The 12,107-nt window shown below is 48.9% G+C and overlaps 1 protein-coding gene across 2 annotated transcripts in view; it reads left to right on the top strand.

Annotated features, from left to right (window-relative positions):
* KDM4B (lysine demethylase 4B) overlaps positions 1–12,107 on the top strand; it is a 71,119-nt gene that overhangs the window by 22,762 nt on the left and 36,250 nt on the right. For both annotated transcript variants that reach the window (XM_050985986.1, XM_050985987.1), the window contains 3 exons: positions 7,264–7,313; positions 9,495–9,598; positions 11,483–11,620. In XM_050985986.1, coding sequence (XP_050841943.1) covers positions 7,264–7,313; positions 9,495–9,598; positions 11,483–11,620 — 292 coding nt within the window. The remainder of the gene's footprint in view (positions 1–7,263; positions 7,314–9,494; positions 9,599–11,482; positions 11,621–12,107) is intronic.

Genomic DNA, 12,107 nt, shown 5'->3' with positions numbered 1-12,107 from the left:
AAAAGAAAAGTGTGTGTGTAGAGGCATTGCACCTCTAGCACAAGGGGTTTCCTAATCTAAGAGTATCTTTCATTACTCATGAGCAAATTTCTTTTGTTCTGCTGCAGGCAATTATCCTGTTTGGTTCAGGAATTGGTGTTGCTGTGCCCGTGAGGGAGGCAGCTCACACAGGTCACTTGCTACGAGGCTCAGATAGCTCTGATCTCCCCTGGTTACCTTTTTTCTCCTTGTTTCTGGAGCTGAAATGAGCTATTATTTTAGAATGCAGCCTCTTTGAAGCATAATCTTTGCTTTTCTTTCTATTTGTATGGAATCCACTACAAAAACAACCAGTAATTAATAATCTGATTGCCAGTTTAGGGAAATAAATCTGATGTGAGCAGGTTCTTCCAAACAAATAACGGGGAATGGCAAGGGGATGAATATTGTAGTCATTCATCTCTGTTGAATTGTGTACTAATTATCTTCTTGGCTAAACTGAATGAGTAAATGACTTCATAATGTTTTTCCCCAAACACCTTTTCTTAGTGAAATGGCTCCTTCCTGCTGCTCATTCACTGCAGGCAGAGGCAGGCTCTGGGTTATTTTTGCACGTGGAGGGAGAGACTCCAATGTGCTCTGCAATTTTGTGCTTTGTGCCTGGCACTTGTGCTGTGGAGCTGACTGGACTGGGGCACTGAGAGTCCTTCCAAGAGCAGATGGTTGTTCACATTAAATTCCCTGCTTTTAAAAAAATGTATTTGAAAATTGCATTTGGAGTTCTGGAAAAATCTCCTCTTTGTGTTCCTTGAGTCGGGGGTGAGTGAATCACACTGGAAGTAGCCCATTGTGCTAATCTTGGAGCTCAGTTGTACCTCTTGAAAATTCATATTGCTTTAAAATCAGAATTTTAAAAAGCTCCTGTCTAATGTCACTTCTTGAAACTAATGGCTCTTTAATCCTATTTCTAGCTCAAGGCAGCTCTGAGGGTTGGAGAGTCTTTCAGGAGTGCACGATTGGCACGAGTTAGGCTTGACTCTAATCTTGCAGTGCTCAGTCTCCAGGGATTTGGTCCCAGCTTCAGAGTAACCTGAGATTTTCTGCCCATCCTTACTGGAAAACAAATGGACAGTGTGCAGTCACAACCTCAGTTTCCTCGGGGAAGGAGGAAGTTTTTCATCCTGCTGCTCTGTTGGCAGCACAATCGCTGCCATTTCCTCCCCCCGTGGGTAATGAGCAAGTTCTGAGTGTGGGGAGGGATTGTCTGCAGTGAGCTGGGCCCGGGCTGAGTGCTGGCTCTGCTTGGTGCTGCCCAGGCTCTCCTCAGCAGGTTTGCCCTCATTTTCTCCCTGTGCTGCTTGCCCAAGGTTGCAGCTGTGGGAGCCAGGAGGGTTTGGTGTGTTTTGGGCTTGTGATTTGTCCTGTCATTGCCTATTTACTCCTAATTGTGGCTTTTGGAGTTGAGACTCCCCAGCCCCTGGGTGTATCTCTCACTCTGGCTGTATTTCAGTACAAATGTCATTATTTGGAGTCATTGACACTGCTGGTTCAAGGTGCTGCATTCCAGCATCCTGTGAAGGATCCGTTCCAGATACAGCTGCAGGCACTTGCTAAAGGCTCTGTCCTGGGAGCAGGAGCTCTCTGCTCCCTCTGTGACCTCGTCTCCAGGCAGGGATTGCACTGCTGATGGCAGGAGAGGGAGGCCAGGGATTCTCCTTTCCTAACCAGGATCTTGAGAGGGAAATGGGAGATTTCCAGCCCATTCAGCCTGGGCCAGCCTCAGATTGATGAGGAGAAGAAAGGGAGTTGATTTCAGTGTTTAAACAAGTTGTTGGGAGAGAGGGATGAAGGCAGGTTAATGATGGAGGAGGGTAAAGGTGAGGAAGAGAGAGGTGACAGGGCTGCCAACAAAGGAACAACCTGTTCTTGTTGAAATACCTTTTTTCTTTTCTCATACAGGCAAAACAGCTTAAAGATAGTGATGCACAGCAGATCCCTGTGGGTCCCTTGCAGCTCAGGGTATTCTGGGGACTCTAGCATGGAAAGCCCCACTTCCACCCTGGGCTTTGCTCTGACACAGTGAGGAGATGTGGTTCAATGTTTTACCTTGGAGAAAAATGAGGCCTCAGGAGCAGGACCTGAGCTTTGCAGGGAGGGACCAGCCTGTGCTCCTGCTGGGTGATAAATATTCCTGATGGACCAGGGGCTTTTCTTTGGAGGCTTTGCTGCCGTCGTGGGGGCTAAAGGTGCTGAAGGTCAGGGTTCAGATTCTGGGTTTATGGGCACCCTTTGCCTTCCAGGGGCTGAAATAACAGCTTTTCATTCTGCCTGTCGTGGCTGAGAGCAGGTTGGCATTTGAATCTTAAAGGGTCACTGTTCTTGGCACAATTAAATCTGCTTTGAAGACAGATAACTCACCCCAGCTTGACACGGTGGCCTGGACATTTTAAATGTGCTGCTCCCGTTCTGTTTGTGTTCCTTATTCCATAATTATTGTGTGTTAAACTGTGTGGGGCCTGCTTGGGCAGACCTTGTGCAGACACTGTGAAATTGAGTTCCTACCTTCTCCCAGGAATGGCACTGAAGTGACATTTCCAGAGGCTGCTGCTTGAACCTCCCCCTGCCCTGGAGCCCAGGCTCCCAGAGTGGGCTGTGGGATTTGGGGAACTGATCACTGCTTAATTGCTCTGTGGAGGTGCAAGAGAGTGTAAATGAGGTGTGGAACAAGGAGTAACTGGCAAAAACTCTGGGAGTGACAGCTGGAGTGGGAAAAGGTCTTGGAGGCTTTGGGTGAAGGGGCAGGATGGTCTGGTCCTCTGCCAAAGGTAGGGATGGCTTCAGGTGAGAGAAATTCCTCTCAAACCAGCAGAAAACTGCTCTGAGCAGGCCTTTGCTGTGGATGGAGTTTTAGGGTTTGGGCACTGGAAGCCAAAGCTGAGCTTGACTCCCCTTGAGGAAGCAGCAGGGAGGGGAGAGCCTGGGACTGGAGGTCCCTGAGCAGCAGGAGCTCCCCAAGTGAATTCCCTGCTCCAAAGGCATCCCTGCATCCCAGGATGGCCTGAGTGCTCCTTTTTACTGACACACTTGTTTAATTCTTAATTCACAAGACATTTGCTTATTTATTCTCATTGTTCCTGATAATAATTCTAAACCATTAGAGGGGAAAATTGTATTCAGAAATGCTGTTTCACACTTTATTTGTTTGATGATTTAGAGCGATAGAAAATAGCACATTTGCTGGCTTTTATAGTCTGATAATTATCCACATCCATCAAGCCCCATTCCAAGGGAATAAACAAAACACCAAGAAAATTACTCTATTAATGGTATCCTGTGATGGCAAATAGGACAGACCTCTCTTTTGTGTTAAGGAGAGAGGGGACTGTCCAGTTCAACTCATGTTGGGCAGGAATTCCTCCCTGGCAGGGTGGGCAGGCCCTGGCACAGGTGCCCAGAGCAGCTGGGGCTGCCCCTGGAGCCCTGGAATGCCCAAGGCCAGGCTGGGCTGGGGCTGGGGGCACCTGGGATGGTGGAAGGTGTCCCTGCCATGGCAGGGCTGGAAATGGATATTTAAGATCCCTTCCAACCCAAACCATTTTGGGATTCCATGTTAACAAAAGCAAGCCACCACTCCAGGAAGATCATTTTCCAACCCATTTATAGCTTTGGGGCAAAACCTTCTGGACTTGTGATTCTGACTCAGAAACTCAGAAAATTGCATGGAAGCAGAGATCAGAAGTGCTGGAATTAGGTTTCCTGAAATAAGTTTGGAAGCTGGGAGTCTTTCCCACGGAACAGCAAGTCCTAGATGTGTACAAGTGGTACTTGATCCACTTCAGGGATTTTCTGTTGTTTTGGTGGAAAGCAGAAAAAGGTAATTTAAAGGCTCAGTATATTACTTTCAGGTTGTTGACTTGGGGGTAAGATGACATTTGAGTCACAGAACTATAACTCTTTTTATCTCCAGCTGGTTTTTTCCCCGTTGTGTAAATCTCCTGCTCCCTGGCAGAGCAGCAGCACATTTTTCCTGCTGTAATCCCCAGAGTGCTGAGTGGCAGGCTTTGGGTGAAGCCTGGCCCTCTGTCTTGGTCACTCTGAGCAAGGCTGACCCTTGGAGCTGGGCTGGAGCCTGCTTTGCATGGCCAGAGCCTTGGAGCTGTGATTGATCTCCAGCCAGCTGCTGGCTTGGCTCTGGGCCACCAGTGTCCCTTGTCCTGGGGACAGCTGGGCCAGAGGGGCACAGCCAGGCCACTGTCCCCAGCTCTGGGGGCTCCTGAAGCCATGCCTGTGGAAGGGGAAATGCTTGGATGGATTTTACCTGTGGGGCTGGGCTGAGCTGGGCTGAGCTGGGCTGGGCTGGGCTGAGCTGGGCTGGGCTGAGCTGGGCTGAGCTGGGCTGAGCTGAGCTGGCTGGCTGTCTGAGGCTGGCTGGGCTGGGCTGGCGGGCTGAGCTGGGCTGAGCTGGGCTGAGCTGGGCTGAGCTGGGCTGGGCTGAGCTGGGCTGGGCTGGGCTGAGCTGGGCTGGGCTGAGCTGGGCTGGGCTGAGCTGGGCTGGGCTGGGCTGGGCTGGGCTGAGCTGTGCTGGGCTGAGCTGGGCTGGGCTGGGCTGAGCTGGGCTGGGCTGGGCTGAGCTGAGCTGGGCTGAGCTGAGCTGAGCTGGGCTGAGCTGAGCTGGGCTGAGCTGAGCTGAGCTGGGCTGAGCTGAGCTGAGCTTGGGGATGGTGACAGCCTGTGCTGAGGGACACAGGGCTGCTGGCACCCCCTGAGAGCAGGACACCAGTGGCACCCAGAGCCAGCCCTGGCTCAGGGCCTGCACCCCTTGGGCTGCAGCAGATTTTACTCTTTCCATTGTTGTTCTGCCTTGTGATCAATCACTCTGTGTGTAGAGGGAGCTCAGGCTGTGCCATACGTGCAGGAGCTTCTGTTTCTCCTCCTGATTTTAAATAGCAGCCCAAGTTCTGTCTTTATGTAAATCAGTCAGATTTGTGAGCATAACTTAAAGCAGAATTTGACCTACTTTTAATTCTCTTCTGCAGTTAATATTTTGAATTCCTAAGAATAAAAGCAGAGGGATGTGTAGGCTCTGCTTCCTAAAGACAGGCCCAAAGAAAAAAGTTAATTTCTAAAATTGGAGTGGGCTATTACCATTCTGTGCTGGGGTATTTTGATTTGTATATTATTACATATAGTTCTTTTTTATGAGCTGGAAATTCCTCCTCTCTGGCTGGTTTCTATCCAAGCAAATCTTTTTTCTTTGTCTCTCCATGGGCTGTTCTCTGAAGCCTTGCTTGGCTTTTTGCAGGCTGCAGTTTCAGATAACACAATAACCGTGTTCCAATGTATTAAACTTTTAACATCCTCGAGATTCAATTAATCTTATCTTTACAACTCCCAATTACAGGCACTAATTAAGTGAAGGTTGCATTGTAGACTGGGGATATTACATTAATCATCAGCAGCCTTGTAGCCATAAATTAGTTCTTTCCCAATCCTTCAGCATTTTTCCCAGAAGGAATGGAATGTCTCATTTCCCTGTTTTAAGGGACATTAATCCCACAAAGGAGCTTTGGATCGGGATTAGTTTTATCACATTTATGTAAGTGATGAATGGGCTTTGTAAAATAAAAGCCACTAGCTTTGTCCCAGACAAATGAAATTGAATTGTTTGATAATTATGCAATTTAAGGCACTGTCAAACTTTGGTCAGGGAATGTTGGGAGTCCATTGCTGCATTTATTATTTTACAAGATTAGGTGCTGCACAGTGTTTTTTACCTTGAATTTTTCTCAAGCCATCAGTTCAAATCAGCTTAGTGCCTAAGCCCTGCAGGCCCTGGGTGGGATTTGTGGGCTCTCATGCCCCTGCCAGGCCAGCCCAGGTGTGTTTGAGTCCCTGGCACTGCTTGGGCCTCCAGCTGCTTCTGCCAGTCCTGGTTTTACACTGGAAAATGCAGAATTTGTCTGGCTGAAAGAGCCAGGTGCCTGCTGAGGGCCCAGGCCAGGAGGGCAGTGCTGGGCACCTGCTGCTGAGTCCCCTCCTGCAACTCCTGATCCCAGCGAGGGACAACGAGCAGGATGGCTTTGACATCTTCATTGGAAATAGCAAAAATAATGCATTTTTTATTATTCTCTTTGAAGAGAAGTTATAGCTGGCAATAAATGTCATTCCCACAAATGTAAATTCTCAGAATTCTCTGTCACAAAAAGCAGGGAGAGCCAGATTTAATTTGCTGCAGAATGTAACCAACGATTTACAGATTTCCATGGGCAATATTATTGTGTGTCATCGTGTTAAACACCTTGAAATGTGTCCTGGTATTCAGTTCCCTTCTCATAACCTGAACACATAAATCTCTGTCACCTGGGCTTTGCTCCTGAGAATGCTGAGAACCCAAAAGCACTGAGAGAACCAACAGCTTTTGGGAAGAAAAAGCCATTTGACACTGCCCTGGTGTTTGTAGGTGCTGGGCACACCCAGCCCTGTGGTGGGACCTGAGGGACAGCTGATTGTTTTTCCAGAATTTCATTCAATAATTTGCACTCCCAAAAAATTCCAGTCCAATTCTTTTGCCCTTTCCTGACCCCAAATCGAAGAGAAGTGTCTTAAGGAAGTGTAGAAGTTGTTCCCCACACCCTCTAATGATGTTTTCATCAGCAGACCCTGCATTTTCAGGGCCACCTCATCAAGAAAATTATTGAAAACTTGAATTCCCTTATTTCACATCAGACAGTAAAATCCAGCAGAGGCATGAGGAGTGAGCCATGGCTGCTTGGGCTGTGCTGAAGAATATTTCCTTTTTTGAAGAAAATAAAAGCTATTTGCACAGAAAAAGGTTCATTCTTTCCCAAAGCACACAGACCCTCCTTCACACCTTTCCAGCCCATCTGTTTCTTGCTTATTAATATTTAGCACAATTTTATTTTGCAGATATTTTCCCCATGGAGAACACACCTGCTGTTCCCTGCTCTCAGTTATTTCTGGGGTTTCCAGTGCTGCATCATCACTTTGTCTTCTCCATTTTCCTTCTACCTTGTGAAACCTTGTGATGCTGTTTGAGAAGATGCCAGGAAAACACACACTTCATGTGACATGTCTGGGGACCTTTATGAAATGCTGTTTTTCCCATGGATTGGGTGTTACTGCTGCCTTTCAGACAGCCAGGATTTGGGGGTTATTGCCCCACTTGGGCCCAGCCTTTTCCTCTGCCTGTTTTTACATGAAGGATGGATTTGTTTCACCATGTGTAACGATGTTTTGGTTCTGTCTGTTCTGTCCCTCCTGCAGGTATGCCATCCCCCCGGAGCACGGCAAGAGGCTGGAGCGCCTGGCCAAAGGTGAGCCTGGCTTTGGGCTGGGCTCAGCAAGGACTGGCACCAACTGAGCCTGCTGGGGACTCCAGGGCTGCTTGAGGAACCTGCTGAGCTGGGAGAACAGCTTCAGAGCCTGAGAACTTGTCAGGGAAATTCAATTTTCCTTCCAGCTCTTCCCTCCAAGCCTCGGTCTCCTGGCATGGCCTGACCTGAACTGAACTAAACCTGAGCTAAAGTTCCAAAAAAAACCTTTGGATTTTGAGACATTGAGGCCAAACCCTCCCATGTCTGGGCAGTGGGTGTAATCCACAAGGTTTGGGGTGGAAAGGGCCCTAAAAAGCCTTTCAGTGCACCCTGCCATGGGCAGGGCCACCTTGCACAGGGCCAGGATGCTCCAGGGATGGGGCAGCCACAGCCTGGCCTCAGCACACCACAGCAGACATCTGCTGCTGATCCTGGACCTAAACCTCCCCTCTTCAGTGTGTGCCCATTGCTCCTGCACCCATAAATCCACTCTGTGTTTGTGCTCTTCCTTTCGCTTTAGCCTCATCCTTCTGTATTTCTCAGTGCCATAAAGTTCATGTTAAAAAGAAAGAAAAAATGAAAGGGAGGGAGAAAGAAAAGGGAAATGGAAGTGGGGGAACGGAGAGTTACTTTGAGCTGTGGCAAACTCCCACCTCTCAAGCTTCAGGGAAGATGTCTGGCTGCAGAAGTGGATATGTTTTAATTTGTTGGTGTTGTTTCTATTTTTGTTCACTTGCAAATGTTCAAGGAGCTGCCCAGCTAAAAAAAGCTGCTGGCCCAGAATAATTAACTCCAAATCTCTGTGGTTCATCTGCAGCGAGGCAAGTGGGGTGGTTTAAATCTGGTGAAGGTAGGAGCAGGCAGGGAAATCTGGAAGATTCTGCTCTGATGCAAAAGAAAAGAAGTTCTCATGCTGATTTCCCAGAAAAAAGACAAATTCCTGTAGTGCCTTTCCTGCTGAGCAGGGTGTCCAGGGGAGCAGCTGATTGTGTGGGGTAAATGCAGAATAGCTGGGATGGGTGTCCTGGGCCTTGGTGCTGTTCTCCTGGGCACTGAGCTCCCTGACCCCAAAATACAAATAATACAAATAATGGCTGCTCAGAAATGTTGCATTTCAAAGCTACAGCTCAGCAATTTGCCAGGTTTTAATAGATGAAAAAAGTAATTTTTATAAGAAGTCAATCAATCAGATGACTTGTGTTCTGCAGACTCTGAAACACCACTCCAGCTCTGACAGGAGCAATAATAAGTTTCTTGCTGTTTGTAACTAATTTTTACGGGTGATCAGTTTTGAGGCACGGAGATGGTTTGTGCTGTAAAACCAGGAGCAAATTATCAATGATCTGCTCTTTATTTTAGTTTCCTGTCTCTGGAAGCTGGGTGGGTGATGGTTTAACCCTGCAAAGAGCCAGAACTGCTGCCTGGCCATTCCCCTGTCCTGTGCATCAGTGGGGAGAAGTTTACTATGGAGAAATGAGTGTGCAATTAATATGGAAAATGAATAGCTGAGCTGTAAATGGGCTCACTGGGAGAGCCATGGAGCCCATGGAGAGAATGTTAATGTGTTGCCATGTTATTGGTGCTAATCACTTAAAATGTGCTTCTTTATTAGTGGCTTTAATGAGAGCCACTTAAACTGTGCATTAAAAAGAGGAACTGCAGAGAGGGACGACAGACTGGGTAGCAGACAGTCATAATTTGAATTGAAATGCTTTTAGTACAGAAAATATAAGTAAACCTGGAATCCAGTAATCCTTCTGACTCTCTGAAACCCCTTCCATTATGTCTCATCAATTAGTTTTGGTTCCAGAGCCTGGGTTATTTGTTTTCCTAAAGTGTGATGGGTTTGGGTCCCTGCAAACACATTTTGTGATGGATCAGCCACTGGGAGGGCAGGACATGATCTTGAGGAGAATTGGGTTACACTAGCTGAGCTGCCATGGAGGGGTTTGGGCAGTGTTTACTCATTAATTCTTTGTGATTAGTTTTCATAACTCAGTGGGAGAATTTAACCCTCGGGGGGTTGAGGTGCTGCCTGGGTCAGGTCCTGCTGGTGCCCCTGTGCCCCTGTGCCAGGGATGGAGCCCTTTCCTCTCCCTGGAGGTGCTGTGTGGGAGGCTGATGTGCTGTTTTCCCAAGGACAGCCCTGTAGTGATGCTCCTCCTCTGGATGTCTCCACAGGATTCTTCCCAGGAAGCTCTCAGGGATGTGATGCTTTCCTCCGTCACAAGATGACCCTCATCTCTCCCTCCATCCTGAAGAAGTATGGGATTCCCTTTGACAGGGTAGGTCCCTGCAGGCTGTCCCTGCACAGCTCCTCTCTCCTGAGGAGTCAGCCCAGCAGGGCCACCCCAGGAATTGCCTTCATTTCCCAGGGCATGGTTGTGCTGAGTGCAGCCTGGGCTGGCTTTGGGCTTTGCTGAGACACTGCAGAGAAGCAGAGCTGTCACTGCACAGACTCTGGCAGCTGGGGAGCTCTCAGGTGGAGAGGGACCAGCTGCTAAGGATGGTCTGGCTCATCAAGGGGCAGCAAAACCCCACTGGTGGTTCAGAAAAACACTTTTTTTATTTTCTTGTGGATCCAGTGTGACCCAAGGTGGAGCTGGCTGTGCTGGCTCCCTGTTGTGTAAGTGTTCATGCTGCTCTAAGCCTGGAAGGATCCCTGCAGCTCTTAAGCCCTGATTTGAAAGAGGGGTCATGTTTATTTGCTATGATCGTTTTAATGTGCTTATTCTTAAAGTCTTGTGGCAAGAAGTAAATCTCCTCAGCCAGGGGTGGTTACAGGGATTTGTATCTGTGCAGAATCACTCAAACTGCTGCTGCTGCTGCTGCTGCTGGGTGTTCCCAGCACAGGCAGCCAGAGCTGCCTGTGGATCTGGGAAGTGTCAGAGAGGCCTGCTCCAACCTGGTTCCATGGAATCATGGAGTGGGAAGGGACCTTAAATCCCAAACATGGGCAGGGACACCTTCCACTGTCCCAGGCTCCAAGCCCTGTCCTGAAGCAGTGGCTGTTGGAGGAGGATCACTGTTATTCACAAACAGGGAACAAGTGCCATTTATCCTGAGGAACAGAGATAGGATCCCTTCATCCAAATCCTTGGCAGATTTCAACGGAGTTGAAATAGGCAGCATTTATAAATCTCTGTAATGCTGTTCTGGAAAAAAAGAAACAGATCAATACTAGGGCTTTTTAATAATTAAAAATGTGTATTTCTGTAATCTCCTATTGATTTCTCCATTTATTCCTCAAGAGCTTGCAGAAGTCAGTAAATTTGGGGCTTTCTTCATGAGTGGCAGCTTGTGCTGGCTTTCCTTCAATAGTTATTACTTTTCTGCATGGCCTATCCATCATCTGGAGTGTTTTCTAATTTATTGTGGGATAATGTTGACAGCAGTGCCATGGATGATGTGGGCTTGAAATGGAGACACCAGGATGTGCATTCACTGACAGGAACATCATCTGTCCATCTCCTGGAGGCAGCAGAGTGGCACTGCTGGGTTTGTGGGGGGGTGGATGCAGGGGGCTCCAGGGGCTGGACTTCAGCACCTCCTCCTGAAATCCTGCTGCAGCTTCTTGTGTTTCACAGCAGCTTTTATTCCCTCGTTCTTGAATTATTCTTCTAATGTTAATGACACTGCAAGTTCAGATGTTGGCCCAGCCGAGGGAGAGGTGTTTGAACTTCTGTGTGCTTACATTTTGCATTTGGCCCCATCCTTGTGTTTGGAAGTGCAGTCCCCTGGAGTCTCTGTGGGCTGTGGCTGTGGGAAGGAATCCAGGCAGAATTCTTGGCCTGTGACAGCTGGGAGAGCTCTGTCAGCACTGCTGGTTGGAAGGACAGGGAAGGTCAAGCCCTGCCTCGTCCATGCCCCATGGAGGGGAGGTGCTGCACTGATCTTTGGGAATGTGGCAGCCTGAGACCCCTTTGGAACTGGAGCCTGCAGGTGTAAAAGAGTTCAGGTTAGGTGACCCCTTGCATCCACTGCTCTGGGTTTTTCCCCTAAGAGAAATCCTTGAGTGTTCCTGCAGTCCAGCAGGAGTTCTGGGCCAGCCAAGAGCTGCCAGTGCTGCTCTGCCCATCCTCCAGTGGGATTGCTAACGGGGCTCTGTTCTCAAGCTGCTGCACTAAGTGACCTGTGGGGTGTCTCCCCCTGTTCCCTTTGTTTTGCAGATCACCCAGGAAGCCGGGGAGTTCATGATCACCTTTCCCTATGGGTACCACGCTGGCTTCAACCACGGCTTCAACTGCGCCGAGTCCACCAACTTCGCCACGCTGCGCTGGATCGACTACGGCAAGATGGCAACGCAGGTGGGCACGGGGGGCTGGGCTGCTCCTGCCCCACTGCCTCCTTCCTGAGCACAGCACAGGAAATGCCTCTGCTTTGGGACGTGCTCTCTCCATAATTTGTTTTCCCAGAATTCCCAGAATTCCCAGGATCACTGGGTTGGAAGGGACCCTAAAGGTCATCGAGTCCAACCCAGCCCCAACACCCCAACTGAGCCCTGGCCCCCAGTGCCACATCCAGGCTTTGTTAAACACCCCCAGGGATGGGGACTGCACCACCTCCCTGGGCAGAACATTCCAGAACTTTATCACCCTTCCTGTAAAAAACATTTTCCCAGGATCCATCCTGAATTTCCCCTGGCACAGCTCCAGGCTGTCTCCTCTGGTTCTGTCAGTCCCTGCAGACAGAGCCCAGCCCCAGCTGGGCACAGGCACCTTTAGGAGCTGTGAGAGTGACGAGGGCACCCCTGAGTCTCCTTTTCTCCAGGCTGAGCACCCCCAGCTCCATTTT

This window comes from Serinus canaria, chromosome 28 (assembly GCF_022539315.1).
Source record: "Serinus canaria isolate serCan28SL12 chromosome 28, serCan2020, whole genome shotgun sequence".
Classification (NCBI taxonomy): Eukaryota; Metazoa; Chordata; class Aves; order Passeriformes; family Fringillidae; genus Serinus; species Serinus canaria.
The sequence above is the reverse complement of the archived record's forward strand: the minus strand, read 5'-3'. Positions and strand labels throughout refer to the sequence as shown.